The sequence below is a fragment of the Pogonomyrmex barbatus genome, unplaced genomic scaffold (assembly GCF_055798465.1).
Source record: "Pogonomyrmex barbatus isolate J1 unplaced genomic scaffold, ASM5579846v1 scaffold10, whole genome shotgun sequence".
Lineage (NCBI taxonomy): Eukaryota > Metazoa > Arthropoda > Insecta > Hymenoptera > Formicidae > Pogonomyrmex > Pogonomyrmex barbatus.
In genome coordinates, this window is record NW_028297099.1 from 6,836,497 (window position 1) to 6,857,075 (window position 20,579).

The following is a 20,579-nucleotide window of genomic DNA, read 5'->3' on the forward strand; positions in this document are numbered from 1 at the left end:
TTTTTTGTGAAAATAAATTTATGTCATATTGATATAATTTTATATATGTATATGTAAGACTTTTATTAAAGAACTCGTTAGTTTGCAATTATTTTGATGCACAGCTTCCGACATTATGTAACAGACGTTCAGATTTCATTCGCTCGCAGAAAGGCAAATTTAAGTGATTGCATGCAAAGCGTAATTGTTTCGTTGTGAAAGAAGAGCTTTTTTGAAGTTTCTTTCATCAGGTGTGTAAATATAAGCCGTACTCGGGAGAATTTAATCTTTCCGAGCTGCTGTATTCGCCGTGCCGTATTCGCCGCGCGCGCGCATCGAATCCCGAGGATAAGAATATATATTGGTCGCCGAGTTTCTGTTTATATCCCCCTCCAACCATATACCATCCCTTCCCCCCCCCCACCCCTGGTTTCAAAGTGCGCGATTAATCGAACGAAAGTTAGCGGCCGTGCACCGCCGCGCGCCGCTTCCTTCCGTTCCGTTATCTAAACCGCGCGTTGCGGTCTAACGCAGAATAATATGCGAAACTTTCGTTCGAAAGTCCATGGGGTGGTTAATCCGGCCGTACGTACGAGGCGCAAATAATGCCGGCGCACTAAGACACGTGCATTTATGACGTGCTCCTCCGCCGCTCCTCCGAGAGCCGAACTTTCCCTGCATCCTGCATGAAACGGCTCTCGATGTTGGCTTTTTATAATCCCTCGTTCTGGCAACTCGCAAATTAATGTTTCGAAAGGCGTTCATCCCTTCCCAGTTCGTTCGCGCACAGGCAGAAAATTAAACAACGCTCGAGGGCGAAGTTGTATTTCTAAAACTTGCGTTACGCAAACGTAAACTTACGTTTCGGAGGAATTCGTTAAACTTTTACGATCCATCCGATGTAGAAAGTTGGCGTGTTCTTGTAATGTGGGATACGCGATACGATAAACTCGGCATTGATCGCTCTTAAATATTTTATGGTGAACATGAATATATGTATATTGAATGTTTGATACGCCCGCCCCGATGCCGCTTCCTCACGTTACTCACGTTCGCGATACGCGCGAATTTATATTGTAAACGACGTTCTTGTAATTACTCGGGCGAGCGGTGCTTCGAATTGAATTGATTTTTATTTAATTCTACTCGATCATCGGGATGGATAAATAATATCCAATTTTCAGTTCATTAATCGTATAAAGTGCTGACTCTGCGTTGACGATTGAATTAAAACAGCGACCGATTACTGATCGATTAACGCTCGTGACTGTAAATCAATCTGGAGTAAATGAACGTTACATTTAAATTGAATATTTATATTTTTTGTTCTGTCACTTACAAAACGTTTATTATAATTTCCCCTTCTCTCTACCTCTTTCCTCCTCTGACAAAAGACAATTATATTTTATATAATTTTTAAACGATGATATTAACATCCATTAAGGGCGATTTTAAAATATTAGAATGGAATCAATTTACATGAAGACGACGAGATTACAATCGGAATCAGCTTTCGTCCTTATCACTATTACTTTCAAATTCTTCTAAATCTTTTTATTTATTTATTTGAAGAATTCCGAAATGTGAAAGCATCCCGCAATATAGAAACTTCGCAAGAATGAAAGAGATTGTTAGCCGACAAACTTTCAGTTCACAATGATTCACAATGTGACTTTACTTGATATTATCAGCAATGAGAGAAAGCACAGCTCGGCGAGTCAAATAATTTCACTGCGTCTCACAATCCATAATTTGCCCAAGTTTTAAAGACGCGTGCGAAAGTTTGCACGTCGGGGGATGAGAAGTCAGATGGAGACAAGAGAGAGACAGAGAGACAGAGAGAGAGAGAGAGAGAGAGAGAGAGAGAGAGAGAGGGAGAGAGAGAGAGAGAAAGTCTCATCAACCTCATTACGCGTTCTTACTGAAAATCGGCATCTCATGGAATCGCCGGTCGATTCCGATGGAACATCTTGGATTCAATAGCCCGTTAGATCTTCCTTTCCTTCTTTACGGTACGATTACTTTTGTCTTATCAGTCTTCACTCGCGCATTCTGATAACGGCACCCTCCGTTCTGCACTCTGCCGTCATACCGTATTTTTATCCTTCCGTCGTGACGTATGCTCGTACATTCTCTTCCTTCTTCTTCCATCCTTTATCAAATTTGGCCGTTTTCAATCTCTGACGATTTAATAGCCTATTTTTATTAACGTCGTTAATGCGTCATGTTCTATGCATCGATTGTATAATACGAGGCAGAAAATTACAAAATGAGACAATCGATTGCTTTGTCAAAGCTTTGTCAAATAGCGCAGATTATTGTCGTGTGATTACTGAAAACGTATCGAAATTATTAACAAAGCGGTTGAATGCAATAGTCATGTTGCATTCATAGTCGTATATTGCGCAACGTATGGGTTTTTAATGAAGTTACACGAAATATTAATTTGCTATACATTAATCGACTGACATCGTAGACAGATTACGAATGAATTTAAATATATATTCCTCCTGTATATAAAATACAAATGGATTAAATAAAACTACAATACGATTGTCATTCGCAGTCACTGCATGAGTATGCGAAATAAAACGAGTTCGTATATTATTGTGACTGCTTTCTTTCGTTGAATTAAAAAAAATTTTTTATTTAATTTTTCATAGATATATTACAATTAAATTTGCTTTACGTAATTTTCCCTTATTTATTCTCTGCATTATTTACACTTAACCTCACATAACATACAACTAATTTTGCTTCTTTAAACATTTCAAATTGCCGATAACCAGATTAAAAAAAAAATCACAGAAAAAAAATCAAGAGGATTAAATCTAATAATATTGTAACAATCAAACTGTCACAGATTAAAAAAAAAATCAGAGAAAAAAAACAGGAATATTAAATGTAATAACATTAATAATAATCAAATTACAAAAGTTAAATTATGATTCACCGAACATATTTCATCGATATTTCTATTTACGATATCCGCCGTTTCTATTTATCTTTTCGTCGTTTCTCACGTCACCATTTGCCATTTCGTTTGCTTTGACAGATTCAACCTTCAACCCGGAGTTCTCTTGAGCAAATTTTCTTCACGCCGGAGGCTCACGCCTCTTGACGTGGAATAAAGTTGCCAGTTGTTACATTCTGAAGTCGGCTGTTATTTCAGGATTTCGTTGTTCCTCGAGGTGGCGAGCATCCAGCCGCATGTCGGGAGGGCGGCAAATGCGAAATGTTTCCGAAAAGGCGATAGGATCGACGTATTCTATATCGTAATGCCGTCGCTGTATATTCCGGGATCTAGACATGTTTACATGTGGGTTTACGTTCAATATCGCGCCCGAAGTGACGCGAGTCTCGCTGCCGAGCGACTAAACGTCTAATCGAATGCATCCTGGGTCATTCCGTCCGGTTAGGCGTGTCATTCGATATTCGTTAAGGCACGAATCTCTACTGAACGCGCAGTAATTTTTGACACCCCGAAGGCATCCGCTTCTGTGCGCGCGCGCGCGCTCATTCGCCTGCACTTCGAAGATTACACAAGTCTGTATTCGGCTGGCGCAGCACACACTCTCTCGGCGTTTATCCCTTTTCCTAATTCCACTTTGGGTTTCCTTATGCCGGAAAATTGCACCGTCTTATTCCACAAAGTACACCGGGGACAAAATCTTATCTCCTTAAGTACTCGTCGCACACAGCGAGAAACAGGGGATCTCCTAATTATTAATTGTCCCATCTAATATAGTCTCCGCTATTGCGCTTCGCGCGGTGGTTACCCGAATGTAACGATGTAAAGTTATAGCGGCTTAACGATGATAAATAACGTATAATATAAAGTACGCGTCCTCATATGAGTCGAATAAAGATTTATGGGGAAGCAGGAGCGCGCGTTGCTACCGCAAATAAGGTCGTCGACGTATTATTCTTTCATTTATTCAAATTTTATGCCCGACGCTTCACGTTCGCGTTGAAATAATAAGTTCGTTATCTCCCAGCTGGGAATAGTCACTCGATTTCTCGCTGAGAATGTTTGAAGCCACGTAATCGTGGTTCCTGTATAATTAATGTCTACCGATGTTATTCTTCATGAGGAAAATCGATAGAAAATTCTAAATCTCTTTTTGTCGATCGTAAATCGACTTTTATTTTCCTCTCTCTCTCCTACGTAACGGAAGAAACGATATTCATCATCAATTAATTCTAGCTATAATTACGGATGTCAATCTAGCATTAATAATAAACGCGATTTGATTAGCACACTCGCTCGGTCGTTGACGTTAAGTTGATTGATCTTCTTGGTGTTTCTTGGTTTTTTTTCTTTTAAATTGCCAATTACTTCGTCTCTCGAAGGATCCTAAAGGAGGGGCCATTTTGCGAGAAGAAGCGGTACAGAGATATCCTCGTCACGCATGAATGTAACATGTAACACACGATGATTCTCAATGACTCGTTATTAACTTTTCGTCGGCACTCGACACCGGCGTTGTAACCGACACGCCAAACAACCGTAAATAAAAACGCCAACGCGCCTGTGACGCGAGAGAGAAGAGACACTCTCATTTCGCACGTGAGTCAACGAAATAAAGATTACACCCGATTCGGATGTGTGCTTGCGCAGGGATGAGGGCGTGTTGAGTCGCGCGACGCATGACTGACGGACGGGCAGAAAATGAGCTGGTTTTACGAGTGTACATAAATCCAATTACTGTTTGCGTTACACGCCTTACGGCTCTGTTTGGACGGGACCGGACCAATCTCCGTTGTCCAGACATGCGGGCCGTGCCTTTCTCGTGGACGCCACGACTGGAAGGGTCGACACGTGCGACTGTCGACGAAGTTAATACGCCACTGTTTATTTGGACCACACGGTCCATTGAACTCTCGAGAGAGGAAGAGAGAATCTAGGCGAACAGATTTGTACTGGAACGTTTAGAAATAATCTGAGTACACCGAGTAGAAGAGAGGGTATTAAGGCCATTTTCATTTTATACAATAACTTTAATAATTAATAATTGTATTTTAAATTGAAAACTTAATAGTTATATTTATCAGAGTATTGTTTAATAGATTCTAGACTAAAAGTTGAATGAAATATTTTGTTGAATATTATTTATGTAAATATAGCGAATGGGTCGAATAATGGGTCGAAGAAAATTAGGGGTGGTAATATGAGTCATCACAAAAATAAATTAAAAAAATTGATTTTATTTAAAAAAAAACACAGTATTTTGTTATAAAATACACATTTGTTTAAAGTAAACTGTTAAATAGACTACAGTACAATCGCGAAAATAGATAGAGATAAATGCTGACTTGCTATTTGCACATAATTTCTTTCTACATAACGGATTATTAAAAAAAAAAATGTGGCCATAAATAATTAATAGAGTTCGTTATTTAATAACAGAGACAAATGACCTACGAATAATATCGACACGGCCTATAATATTACCTTCTCCTCTGTCATTTTATCTCTATTAACATTCGATGAACAACAACGATAAAATAATATCTTCAATGTTTCTGAACCCAGCCCTGCTTTAAGATTATAATTGCGATTCGTTCGTGGTCATTTTAACACATCCGTACTTTCAATATTCGTTCATCCGCGATGGCGACCACAGATCTGCAAAACATGCTTTTATTCCTATCCTCGTAATACCGCGGAAATCGATTTGGCAGCGGCATCGGTTTCTCACCCTCTTCTGCTTCTCTGGCAGCCTTCCACGATTGACATATAAATAAGGTAAAATATGTTATCTGTTCGACTATCTCATAATAGGATTTCTTTAAGATAAATTAATTAGCTCTTGATGGTTTTGAATGAAAATGTATTATAGAGCCAATGGAAAGGAAAATAGACAGGAATATCGCGCGGAATGTACCAGCTATATGTTTATAGAAATTGACTGATCGCTGTAAAGCAATAATTAAGCATAATAATTAGCGCTAATTAAGACAATCATACAATCATCATGAATATATTAATAAATTTCCGATGAAGTCAATCTTTTCTCTTGAAGATTTTCAAAGCTGAATCTTGTTTCACCACAATTTTTAGCGTAATATCAAAATATTATTTGCGCGTTTTAAGACACTTGGGACGCTTTTAAGATAACACCTTATAAGAGGTGTTTCAATATCGTATCGTTCGTCGCGTATCGACAAGCGACGGCGCGTCGCTTCGGGGTGCGGTCGCCATAACAGACGCGGGCATGAAATTCAATCAAAATCAAAGGGATAAGGTGTATCGGAGCGTGAAAGCAAACGCGCCCGGGTGGCTTCGGTGGATTCCTTGCGGCCGGAAAATGTTTCGCGTCGCGGTGGATCGATCGCGGGGCGACTTTATTATCGGAGGAGAATTTCAGTCGGTTCCCCGGGGACAATTCCTAGGGGTTGTTCCTCCCGCTCCTTATCGCTCGTAGCGACCGCAGGTTTATCACGTCCGAGGACCATCACGGCATCCTTCGCGAGCGCATGAATCATTATGAGCGTGCAAAATCGCGATTATGGATACGGGCGGGTAGAGCGCGGTTATTTTGGCCTTCTAATCGATCCCACGGGAACTCGTGCAATCTCTTACGAGCTCTCTTTGCCGAAAGTATCGGAAGCACTGACGAAATATTTAAAGAGGATGAGCCAGAGACGCGCCGTTCTCGGTCCGTTGAAGCTAAGCAAGCACTTTCGTGAAAATCCACACGTGTAATTCTTCCGAGTGCAAAGTGAAAAGTAATCAAGATAAAGAAGGAGTGTGCATTAAAGGATTCCCATAAATCTATTTCAAAGATAACTAGTATTAATCCAACTAAGGAGAATGCATCGATATAATTTAGCGTTTCCGAATTTTACTTGTCTCGTTTTTCATCACGTTCGACATCCTTAATAAGGTAACTGGTATCCCACGTATACGAAGTGCTGTTTCTGTGGGAATACATTGGTAGGAAACACTCTGGGAAATACTCCGGGAAGCAGGATCATCGTATCAATTATCCATACACGAAGTCAACGTTACCTCGCCTTGTGCTATGCTAATAAATCTGGGTCTGGCTAATCGCACGGGATATTATCAATATCTTCCGTAGCGGGCAGCTCTCGCAGGAGAGACAGAGAGAGAGAGAGAGAGAGAGAGAGAGAGAGAGAGAGAGAGAGAGAGAGAGAGAGAGAGAAAGAGAGAGAGAGAGGACGAAAGGATTGACTGTGGGACCGAATGATATCCCGTGGAATTAGGGAGTCCCTCTCGGTTCATTTACGGTTCAGAACCCTTCGAGGCTGCACGCGTTAGTCACGCACGACGGAGCCCTCTTTAAGGCTCGCGAGCGAACGTTGTTTCTACGTAGCCAGGCAAGTCCCCAAAGCTCTCGGTCAGGGCTTAATGCGCCTAATGGAACCTCCTGAGTGCCGTTACCAATTTTACCACGAGTCTCACGATTTAGCGGCGGGCCAACCAACCGGGACATTATCAAAATTTATTGGCCGGTCAGCCGTTCGCAAACAGTCGCCGCCACCACCGTCAGAATGTTTTATGATCCCCTTTTGTATAAGCGCGCGTACATACTTAATTCATCAGCCAGAAAAACTTGGTTTTATCGCGCTGAAAGCTAGCTCGAAGTCGACACGTCGCGGAGATCCCAAGTTCGAGAAAGATGCGAGGAAGAGATTTTATTACGAATAAATATTAAAATGGGACAATAAAATATATTTCTGAATTTAATAGATTTATTCATCACTTTGTTTGTGTATCATCAGCATTTCATCATTTTAAGCGGAAATACTTAAAATTTTTATTGTAAGGGAAATGGGACATTTTCAGAAGAGTATATTTGCATATCTATGTACAGCATATTTTAAGAGCTTAAACTCGAGCTTTTAGAACATATTTTTGGTTGGCTTAACCATCATAAATGCGTGCGCGACCTGTGCAATATATTAATTATAGTAAATATTCGCGCAAGTGTGCAAATATGGTTGCGCGTGTATTCTTATTGTGGTAAATGTATTGCCTTTATTGTATCTATCTTTTTCTTTGACGATCACAATTAAGCGATGAAAATATTTCAATCGAAATTACATTGAGAGATTCCTCTAGTCGCGAAAGATTGCAAATACCGCTCAATTAATTCTTAGCTACGGAAACATTTGAAGCTGCTCAACATTCTTGTATGACAGCAGGTGGTTAAGTGCGCCTACCGTCCTCTATCAGTGCTCTAATCGGAACTTCAACTTGTTGGAGTTCCAAGCGAAGTACCTAATTAGGGACGACCTTCGCCAATGCCTGTACGGCCATTTATCACGCATCTCTTCACCGTTATTACCTCGTGGCGAAATTCACGAGAGGCAGATTTCATCTCGGATAACCATTCGGAATTTCTACTATTCGTATTGTCATCGATTCTTGAGCTTGGGTCGAAGAGAGCGAAATGATTAATTTTTAATAGACAAGCTTCGTTCCAGAAGAGAACTCCATCGATTCCTGCATATTTTATTAAGAAATGATCCACTTTTAGAATATAATGAAAATTTTATATTTTTTTTTTTATTAAGGTTTTAAATTAAAATGTCTTTTGTATACCTTTTCTCATACACATTATTAGATTACATTTTTTCACTAGGTATTATATTAATAAAATGATCATCTCTCTAATAAAAAAATTTTCTCATAATTTTCTCATAATAAAAACTCGTGGAGTTTCGAAAGATTACGTCAATTAATGAAGAAAATGAAAGTTTCTTTCACTTGAGACGCAAATTGCCGGTGCGTTACACGTATTTATTTTCGGACAGACGTTTGCAAAAAGTTAATGACGGAAAAATTTCTAAAGTGTAATAACAACGACAGCAGCAGCGATAATAATAATCTGGAGCAACTGTGTACGCAATAAACATGAGGAAGAAAGACGAAAGTTTCAGCCGGCGCTGAAAATTTCATCTCGCGGAAACTTGGTCTCCCGGCGGCGAGGCAGAAACTTATTCGACGCGTTGCCTTCCTCGTGATATTAGAATATATCTCGGGAAGTAGGATCATCATTAATTATCCGCGCGCAAAGTCAACGTTGGCCAGAGTTGCGCGCGTCAGTAATAAATCTGGGTCTCGCTAATCGCGCGATATTGCAACGTTGTCTGCGCATTATTCGTTGCGCGTAAACTTCGCGTGCTTAAGCTCCCCGTTGTGCTTCCCGGGTGTCAGTTTCCGAGTAGCGGCGCGACTGCTGCAGAAATGAGAATAATAACGTATCGGATGGGAGAATCGGACTCACCGCATCGTTGTGATTCCAGAAAATGTAGGCGGGTGGTTCTGGACTTTGCAGAACGACGCACGTGAGATTGATGGTGCTACCCCGATTGATGAACAGCTCCGGCGCACCCAGGATCTCGGTTTTTGGCTCTGAAAAGTAAAAATGTGACTTTTTTATGCGCGCCATTTTTTCCTACGTGATTCACGCCAGAAAATGTCGCGAGTGTATTTGTTCCTGGCGAGATAGAGGAGAGAGAGAGAGAGAGAGAGAGAGAGAGAGAGAGAGAGAGAGAGGGGAGGGGGACTGGGAAACTTTTAGCTACCGAGTGTACACGTGTAAGGGTGACTTATTATCGAGACTATTTTGCCGGCGGAAGAGAACAGTTAGGCGCTGTAATAAGTTACAGTCATGTAATTAAATATATTACATTACACGGAAGTAAGGGAAAGAAATATTTCGTATTTTTCTCCCTGCATCGCCGTCTACGTCTCTCCCTTGGCAAACGAGGGCGCGTAACTCTTGCCCGGATTAAATTCACGAATCCGAGCGCGGAATTACGTCTATGCTTAGAATCCTTATTTCATGCAAATGTCAGACAGTTATCGCGGAACACTTCTCAGCAATACGTTATGATTTCTCAGTGCCTCAACCGAGCCTCGACTTTCTTCGCGAAGCGTATCGCAAGATGGAAGAAACGTGCGCGCGCGCGCTCTCGATTTACTTCCGTATTAAACTTCAGAAATCCGAATACGCGGGATCCGTATCGCGCGTCTTGTGACTTTATGTGCGCTTTATGTAAATAACGGATATTTGTCACGTCGCGCTTCGGGGCGACAGTTTACTACGCAGGAGACAACTTATATATATATATATAGCCGCTCGCACCGGATTAAATCTAAAGATTTAAAGATGAGATCCCGTCGCGATTCGGAATTTTACGTTTCTTTCCTGTAAATGTCTTCCGTCTCGAACGCGTCTTGTTTTTGCGATTTTTCCTCAGCCACGCGTTAGCTTATAAAAAGCACAACGGCGATGGCAGGATAGAGGGATGGGTTTCGTCTTTTAACGCAAAACGACGCGCGCGCCCGCTTAATACTGAATCTTATTATTCATATCACCACCGAGGATTTAGGTACGTGTTTGCAAAACGAAAAGGTAACATTCATTACCGTCAGCGTACTATAAAAACAACAAAGCTAATCCTCTCCATATCTTTTTATCTCGGATATTCCGCGGGAAAGAACTTACCCCGCCTGCCATAAACGCCGCGTTTGGATAACAAAGTCTATTTTCTGATAGCCCCCGTACATTTTATTGAAGTAAACACCTGCACTATTATGATTTAAAAATTACTGACATAATCGTTTAATAAAGGATGCATCAGAATTAATATATATATAGTTATTTTAGTAATCCAAACCATAATACTTTTAACGACGTTAGAGAGTAACATATAATAAATATAATATATATGAATTTTTATATATTCGCGGTATATAAGTTTGACATGTGACTAATGGAAGGATACGATCGCGACAAATCTATCGCCAATTTCTTGTCAAAGTTCACATTTGAGAATCAGAACGACAAGATTGTCGCGGCTTAGGACGGTCGACCATCCCTCGACCAGGGAATCGGCGAACACAACGAGGTCGTTATGGGAAGTTGAATCAAGGGTTCGCATCTGTCGGGAGAATTATGCAGAATTACACGCGGTGATCCCGTTGGGCAGGAATTATCCCCGGAAGTCGCCTCTATCGGTCACCCCGCTCTATCCTTTCCTACCGTTCTCCGATAATAGTCCATCACGGAGGGTGAATCAGATTGAGAGTGAGAGAGAGAGAGAGAGAGAGAGAGAGAGAGAGAAAGAGAGTGCGTGCGCGCGCGTAGAGAATTTATTTATAATGCCGAAAAATGCCGACCACACGTCGACGTGCCTGGATATTTATAGTCCACGTTCAGACGGACGGACGGACGGACGGACGGATGGACAAGGGAACGATCCGTTTTGCGTCCTTTTGTGGTGCCGAAGAGTGATGCGATTGACCTGGCCTCTGTACTTGCCTTCGAAAGAGCACTTTGAGGCGCTTCATATATAGAGAATATCCTCGGTATCTGTTACTGCGGCGACGAACCTGTTCCCGCTACGCGTACGTGTATGCGTATGTGTATGAGCGTGTACATGTGCGCGTATTATATGGGGGGAGAAATAGGAGGAGAAGAGAGAGAGAGAGAGAGAGAGAGAGAGAGAGAGAGAGAGAGAGAGAGAGAGAGAGAGAGGGTAGATCGATGTGAATATTTTCCGGGCGGCCTCCTCCTCCTCCTCCTCGAGGATTGACCGAAATAACCGGGCAGCGTGCTTTACGGCTTTTATGCAACGGATGGTACCCGAGGACCACGGTTAACCCCCTCCGAGTGGTTAACGGTACCGAGACATTCCCTCTGTCTTCGTCCCTACGCTCGCGCTTTCTCTTTCCTCTCTGCTGGCGGAGCTCTTCCTTCCTGGTTTCTCGCTGCGAATCCGGATTTCGACTTTAAAACCTTCCGACGTTTATTTTTTAGTCTACGGCACTTCGTGCCGTATATCTTGCGTTCTTGCATTCTCCGCCTTCTCTCCGCGATTCTCTTGTCCCTCCTATTTCTTCACCTTTAAGCTCGCTCGTTCTATATATACTTTATGCCTCCACTCATCTCTCAAAATTTTTAATTGTGAAAATGCGCAATGCGCTAAAAATGCTTTAACATTTTCATATCTAATTAATACAGATTTGTTCCAAAAAGTATGTACATCTATTTCATCATTCGATTCATTTAAATTTTGTCTTCGTACAATCAACATTACTACGTTTATTTTATTATAATTTTCAATACGCCAAAGGGATGTATTTTTTTAACTTCACCTCGTGTTCGCGTTTCTACTACATGGTAAGTAAATTTTGTTCATCTACTATACTTCCCAATTCTCCAATTTTATTTTGTTGTCGATGACATCGTCTAGCGGGACATAGCGAAAGCGGCGCCTATGAATCGATCGATAGCACGAGCATACGCGAAACGCTTTAACGTCGGTTAACCGCGGATGAAAGCCGACCTCGTCAGACGGGAATCATCTCCGAGGCTCGCCAAGCCCTTCAACGAAGAGTTCCTGAAACTCCCTGAAATTCGCTCGCGTACTCGTTACGACCTCGGTTCTATTTTAAATAAACGCAAAGGGATTAGTAATGTCGGAACCTGGGTAAATAACGATATTTCTCTAACCAGCCGTAATTATCACTCGTTTTCTCTTGAAATCGTTCGACGAAAGCGTCGATGAGAGGTCGTCGAAATATTCCTGAAATATTTCTTGATATCTGGATGATTTTAAAATTTTTATCGATATCACCCATTATCACCCATTTTGATGAAAAAAAAAGAGTTGATTTTTCCGATTAACTAAATCTGACAAACGATTTTGTCCACACTAAGTTTACAAAATTACATACATGTATATCGCCAATATATCTTCAGATTTTGATGTACATGGAATTATCTTTTTGATAATAACTTAATACGTAACTTCGCGAGAGAGGAAGAGGAAGCAGGAGACAATAGCCCTGCGTAACGCTCTCATTTGAAACTTTATTAAAGAAGTTTGTCACGCGATTTTGCGACACGGGTGCCCAGATGAATAAAAGATGTCGATAGACGATGGGAGTAAAATGTAAACTAGGATAAGTTGGACGACTTGAAGCGTCGTTCAAGAAGCGTTCGCGAAGGGTGTCGTCTCGAGAAATCGATTTTGTCTTTGCTCCTCTCGTGCGTTTCAGGACTGGCGCGTTTTAAATTCGGGTTAATATAATGTTTTGTAGCTATGATAAATAAACGTGAATTCTAAAGAAAAGTTATATAATATATCAGAAAAAAACGACTTTTTTCTACTTGCAGAATTAAAAATTTAAATATATAAAAGAGTAATTAACTTGTAATTAAATTGCATGGCTTTCTAATAAGAGTTAATACCTGGGAGATAATAGGAAAATAATTCTTTTAAATTTAAATTAAGTATTGAAATTTTAAATTAAGTATTGAAAAACCTCTCAAGGTTCTTCCAATAGTTATTCAAAAAAAGGAGAAATTTATAAAAATATTAATATCTTAGAAGAAAATAATATTTTTTTTGTGTACAAAGCACTCAAAGATCCGTCTTATAGAAAATTAAGTAAAACACCGACACAAACCCAATTGAACATCTTTGTATAAAAGAAACAGCAATTTGCAAGTGGAAAAGCAAGCTCTGCCCGACTTTCTTTTTTTCTCAGAATAAATGTGTTTTTTCGTCGTCTCGAAAATTTGATCTCGCATTTAGCAGTGTATTTCTAAGGCATATTGGATCATTTCCAGGAGCCCGTAAGACCTTTATCCGGCTCTGCCGATTTACCTATCACGATCGATCGATCCGATCGAGTACGTCGTTGATACACGCGTCAGTCGTGCGAGAGAAGCTTTCGCGTTCGGAATCCGTATTTGTCGAGCGCGCAGAATACACTCGTACACGATGCGCGCTCCCGATGCTTGACCTAAATAAAGCACAATCGTGAAACGCCCGCCGCTTCCTCCTGCTGCGGTTTCAGCAAGGTGCAAACTGCATCCGGTCAGTTCGATTCAGTCGATCCAGTTCGGTTTACATCACGGTCTTGGAAAACGCGATAACAAATGGCGCGCTGTCCGTTGCATCGATTCAATCCCTGTACTTTTCTCGTTGCATTCACTTTACGTACTTCGTAGTATCAAAGTGAACTTAAGATAAATGCAGCCGAATGTGATTTACGCATTTACATGCCTCTCGCAGATTCCCTTCTTTTCTTCCCCCGAATTTAATTATCGAGCGAGCTTAGCGAATCTGACTTTCGTATACAAATATTCCTGATTTTTTCTTTTTTTTTATTTTATTTTTATATAGACATCCGTATGAATGCAGGATCGTTATTTCTTCTTAATTAGTCGCTAGATCTACGACGAGTCGATTCTCTTGGAAAGAACGTTTTGAGAATCGGAATCGGAGAATCGGAATTCTAGTGCAGATCGGTCCTTTGTAAACGCGATTGAAATGCATCGAACTTAAGGGATGCCGTGTACTTCCTGCTTTTGCGAATACGGCGGGCGATATCGCGCGTCGGACGAGACGCTAAATTGTGTTTAGGCGACCCGATCTCACGGTGGAGTACGTGTTTGCCGAATGCAGCAAGATTCGATGCAAATAGAGAGTGATTTCGGGCGAAATAGGGAGACGCGCGATCGGGGTCTGGAACGAGTGACTACGGGTGACACGACGGTCGAGGCGAGTGAAAAGCGCCACAGGAAACGAAGATCTGTTTCCAGCGAACTAAGGTTGATCTGATTTGCGAAATGAATCTTTACTTTCGGCCATTCGCGCAACCGTCTCGCCGGCAACTTCTCTTCTCTCAGTATCCTCCTCTATTTCATTATCCTCTCCCTGGAAATCTTTTCAATCTCCCGGGAAAGAATACGTCCCGAAAAGTGTAATTTCACGATTGCGGCTTTATTTTACATCCTTCAGATTCTATCCAGATTAGAAAACCGATAAAAACAAATAGATTAACGTTGTTGAATTAAACGTTGTGGAATGGGAGGATTTATTAAAAATAAGCGCTGCAATCAGTTTTATCGCTTTTAGGGATTTATTTACAGAGATGCCGCTTGCGCTTGCGCTCTCGTGATATTTATTACTCTCGAATCAAATATTATAGAGAGGTAACGCACCAAGGTGCAATAACGTATCGACCTGACGAGCAAGCCCGTCGGTAAAGACACGGGAGTCGCATCACGAATTATGATACTCGCGCCGGCCATGTTCTTGTCGAAAGTGGGTCGCCCGAAGTACATCCCACCGGGAGTAAATTGATTCCATGCTCGAGGGAGGAATATGGTAAATGTAAATCGTCACCTTCTTCTTTCACCCTCCCCCCCCCCCCCCCCCCCCGATGGGAAACGCCCCGACTAGCCCGGCAACTGACTCGGACTCGCGCTTTCGATAGCTCGAATATCGCTTCCCGTGCTATCGTCGCCTTCAGTGTTTCACCTACGTCGAATACCATCATCGAGGAATGGCGCCCAGGGTCGGCTTCTTCTCTCGTTCTCACGCGCCACCGCGACGGAATGCAAACTGGTTATTTCTTGGTCGCTCCGTTCGAGGTCGAGTCGGTGGATAGAGACACGAGGGACCACACATAGCGAGAGTAAGCAAAATGTAAAGACTCATGAATACAGATTTACCGGCTTCCTTTGCCTCTTCCAATGGAAAAAGAAATCGGACAATGTATTGGAAAAGAGATTTTTATTTATAAAAATTTCAGTTTAATTTCAATGAGACGCATACGTATATACACATATTTGTTTAAAAGGTTTATATATTTGTTTAAAGAGATGTTGCAATCGAAATTTATTTGATGCAAAAATGTGTACATGCGTAATTATATAATTATGTATAATTAGTCTTTATGCACATAAAATGCGAGATTAATATTTTATAGTTTGATAATTTGCAACGCGAAAAATTCTAATCACGTTGCTGAACAAGGAGAATTTTTGTAACCTCGATCGTATTTTCCTCATTTACTCCGCTATCCATATCAAAAATACTGAAATTTACATTTATTAATTATATGAATTTCATATAATGAATCATATCAGGTGAAACAGAATAAAATTTCTCATTTGAAAATGTCACACATAAATAGATCATTGAGAGAGATCTTTAAATATTGCTGATGTAATATTTAATCTTGAAAATAAAAAGATTAATGTCCCACATTTTATTTTTATTTAACATTTAACATTTATTATAATTATTTCTTTAATTGTAAATAAAAGAAAGGAACTTTTATTCCATTGTAGCTTCGTTACCGCTCAATATTCTCCCATGTCTTTTCCGTTTCTCTCGAATTCCACAAATTCCTGCATTCACATAACATTTAGTCGCAAAACCGACAGTTGATTACGGTCGCGTTACATTTTAAACGGTTTTCCTGATGTTAGTCGTAATCGCGTGAAATGTATGTCAAAAGTCAACATTAAGTATTCAATGCGTTTGCAACATGCATGGAATAATATTAATAACAGATCGACATATCACGAGTTCCGTTACTTTAATTATTCGATTGAACGATTAAATTATTATTATTTCGTAAAATTGCGAAAATTGCATTTAAATTAACGAAAAATTCAAAAACGCGATATAAAAGATAATCGGATTCGAGTGACGATAAATATTCGGTAAATATCATAAAATGACAATTTATAATTTCTATTCTCTAACCTTTACTTGAAGTGCGTATAAATTACGCAAAATATCAAAGAAATATCAGATAAATAATTGTTGCCTATATTTTAACGAATCTTTCATACGATCGCTCTTTCATATGACAAGAGCTATATCAAATCCATCTGGATAACTGATAATTACGTGTTACTTATACTCGTTGAATCGTTTCATTTTTTTTTCAGCACCTGTATTTTGGCGCAATTGTATTTGATAGATAATAGAACGATGTGCGTCGCTATCTACTCGTTTGAGTACTACTAAAACGACTACTAAAACAAATACCAAGACTATAAGTACACTCGCGGTACTTCGACACAATGTTTAATACATCACGAAATAATATGTCAAATATTCTATTTCATATATTTCAAATTAATTTTGATAAATGAGTTTCATTATTGTATATTTTTCACTTCGTTTCGAGAACTCATTAGCGTTGCCTATGATAACGATTAATTCCGTTTGAGGGAAACGTTCTAGAATGAAAATATTGTTATTTATTGAATCCCTTAAAATGGATACAAATCAATCGGATTGAAGCAAATTCTCTCGTCAATTAGCATCAACAGTATTTTCATTTCGGTATGCTTTTTCAATTGAATGTTTTCTCGATTAATCGTTATCTTGCGCAATGCTAATGATAAAGCTTAATTCATATATCAACAAAACATTCAACGTGATTTTATTTCATAAAATATTCGAATATTTCAAAATGATTGTACAACTACTAGTGCGCAGTTGTACGATTTATTAATGCATACAGATTATCTCTATACTATATATATTTATTTGTACGAGATCATTGCTCATTCACGCGCAAAAATTTGAATTAATAGATAAAACAAGCCGCCTCGTGCATTAACCCATTATTTATCGAAGTGAGATCAAATTCTAGAAATAAGTATGTAAGACGGTAAAAGAAAAAAAAAAATACAGAACCGTTCGTATTCACTAAAGTAACTTACTCATCCTGTTTATTCGACAGTTTACTTGTTTGCTTGGTCCGAATCTAGTTTTATATATACCTCGTAAAAGATTTATTGTGGCTGGGACAGCGAATCGCGCGTCTTTAAGCACGGAATGACCAAAATTCCTATATCGCGATTTCGTCTCCGTGATCGCGATTGGTTCCTACGTGGCAAAAGCAATTTTTATAGCGGACGCCATACTTCCGCTGGACGTTGGATGACTGCGAGTCCGAACGGATTTGACGCTTTTTTCTCGTGAACCGTTCGGAGGATCGAGCTCGGATCTCCTCTAGACGGAAGAAAATCATCGATAAAAGCAGGTTTTCGCCGACATCTCTTCTCGAATGGAATATAAACGGGGTCGGTTCTCCCCTACGTCCCTGTTTGTGTTCGCGTAACGTGATCGAAGAGGCGGCCAAGCAACTTCCGCGAGCTCTCTCTCTCTCTCTACGATGACCATCGAGCAACTTTACCCGTTCGGGACTGCCATTTGCACTGGTTACTTTTTTACCAACCATCAAGAGCAGCGGTCCATGCGGCGATCTTTCTCTCTTTGCGTTTTCTTCTCTCTCTAAGGAAAGAGGGCAAGCCGTAGCGCCCGTCGTCCGTCATACGAAAGAACCAAAACCACGAGAAATCCGTAATTTTATAACTGACGAGGATCTAGGATTTTTCGTAGAAAAATTCGAAGAAAGTTATTTCTCCTTCCCGCTTTGTAAAACTGTTATTCTGTGAAACACCCATTTCGGGGGTGAGAGAATTATCCGGCTCGTTACGCGATCTTGATAACGAATGATCGTTTTGTTTTCCATCGTACTCCCATTCGTATTTGCGTTGCGGGAATTTTCGATGTCATTTAAAGCGCTCGAATTAAAGGATAATTCAAGTTAAAGTGCGGCAATGGAATCCAGAGAGGTGGTATTTGGGTAGGTTAATTAATCCACTCCGACTCGTAATATCACGCATTCATAATTAGACGTCAATACGACTGTTATTAGCGGTGATATGCTTTCGCCCCGTGCATTATCACGGGTTCTATTGATCCGCTCTCTCTCTCTCTCTCTCTCTCTCTCTCACGTTCCTCCCATCGATCCTATAATCACGGGCATTTCCGCAATACATATGTACGCCACCATCTCGTCGAAAAGCTCGACGAAATTAGTTTTACCGTCGCAATTACCGTCGCCGAGCGGCGGAATTTGATTACACGCAAACATCGATTCGGGGCGGTCTGAACGAGCGACTGCGATTTTATTATCGTGTACACCGTGGTCGTAGCCGGCGGTCTATACGGCATAAATCGAAAAGGCCGTTCCCGTCGCGTCGCGTTTCTATTACCGGCGTTACAGTCGGCGGTACGATCGAAGGAGCATTCCGGAAAAAAAAAACATATAACTCGAAAATGGTAACGTGACGGCTGTAAGTTATCGAGGATCTGATAGTTTTCGAATGGCCAATAACGTTGCGTTATTGGTCAATTGAAAACCGTTAGAATACGGCAACAATTTAATCGTCGCTATTGCAACGACGTTTATATTCAAGACTATATCAATATAGTCGCGTGCATCACCGAGCATTTTTAAAACGCATAACAATTTATTTTCTTTTAACGGCAAACAGTCGCTGCGTGTTTTTTTTTTTTTTTTTTTTTTTCTTTCGTGAGTTGCTCTATTCCATATTTTAAACGGTTGTTTCGCGGCCGACGACGCTCGAATTTTCTGACCAAGGAATTCGCGAACTGTCTTCTCGTGCGTTTGCACTGTCGCGGCCTTTTCCCGCAGACAGCGGCATTGTTTAACTCCTGAAACGCGTCTCGTGGAGAACTTTGACGGTGCTTTAATCGTCTTTACCGTCACTCAAAGATGCAACGCCGTTAAGAGCCGCGGCTGCGAATTACACGAGAGGCGAATATATGGTGGCACGGTAAATAGACTCGTTTCCCGAACTTCGGGATCCTCCTCTCTCTCCCTCCTCTCTCCCGCCGTCTCGAGAACACTTTTTATCAGCGGCCGTTTGCGGCGGCGTCTCCCTCTCTATCTCATCTAAGTTTTTATTACTTTCGTCGATGGAAGTTTATTATGTTTGTTACGGTTCTAATATCGAGCGCGATACCCCCATTCGTGACGCAATTTCAAATGGACAGACGGATTTTTCTATCCCGCGATTCAGCGACGGGGGAGCATCGTTCCTTTTACGTTTATCTCAAGCTGCAGATTATATGACGAGTAAAAATACGAGTAAAAATAGATATTAAAACGGACGTAATACGATATTCGTATTCTCGCTCGACGCATACAATTACAATACGTAAGGACAATGAAATAGTCTGCGATAAAAAATATTCTGAATATTCTGTATAATGAAAGGATCTCGAGTTAAAGGTCCAACCCTGCATAAAGAAATCTACTTTCTCAGTTACTAAGCACTGATTTATGTAATTATTTATTCTGCTTGCGATTGTTCCTTCGTGCTCGTAGAAGTTTCATTTTCCGTGCTTGAAGTTGAAGTAGCCAATTACTATCAGATTAATGAAGAACTCAGGATAGAACTGACTTTTCACGGGTGCTGACGGGTTGAACCTTTCAAATCCACAGAAAGAAAAAGATGTAACGGGAAAATATAACGTAGAAAAATGGGCAGAACGTATATTAAAGATTATTCCAATTGGAAGTTGGAAGCGGAACGATTTATTAAAAGACATTTTGTTTATAGATTAATACAAGATATTTTGAAGTCGCGTTTCGTCCTGTCAATTACGAAAAATCATCTCCATGTTATTTTTTTTTTTTTTGCTTACGTGCCAGAATTCAACTGGGGTGTGAATGTACGTCGAGTTAATAAGCCAATAATAGAAGCCAATGATAAAAGTTAGATTCGTGTGTTTCGTCTTCTAAATCGAGGCGACCTAAGGGGACGTCTCGCGAACGTGTCTCACAGTTTGCAGCGGGAGCCGATTTCGTTGTTCACCAATGAAGCGAATCGCGAATCTGAGCATCTCACTCATTTCTTCGTCTTCGCTGTTTTCCTCGTTCCCGCGAGTGACAGTTTTCCGCTTGGCCGCGCGTCGTTTTCAGC

At 40.6% G+C, this 20,579-nt stretch overlaps 1 protein-coding gene across 3 annotated transcripts in view; it reads right to left on the reverse strand.

The window, feature by feature from the left end:
- The window catches only part of LOC105429716 (neurotrimin), a 329,452-nt gene that overhangs the window by 15,527 nt on the left and 293,346 nt on the right, over positions 1 to 20,579 (reverse strand). For all 3 annotated transcript variants that reach the window (XM_089085563.1, XM_089085562.1, XM_089085564.1), the window contains one exon: positions 9,237 to 9,364. In XM_089085563.1, the coding sequence (XP_088941689.1) occupies positions 9,237 to 9,364 (128 nt within the window). The remainder of the gene's footprint in view (positions 1 to 9,236; positions 9,365 to 20,579) is intronic.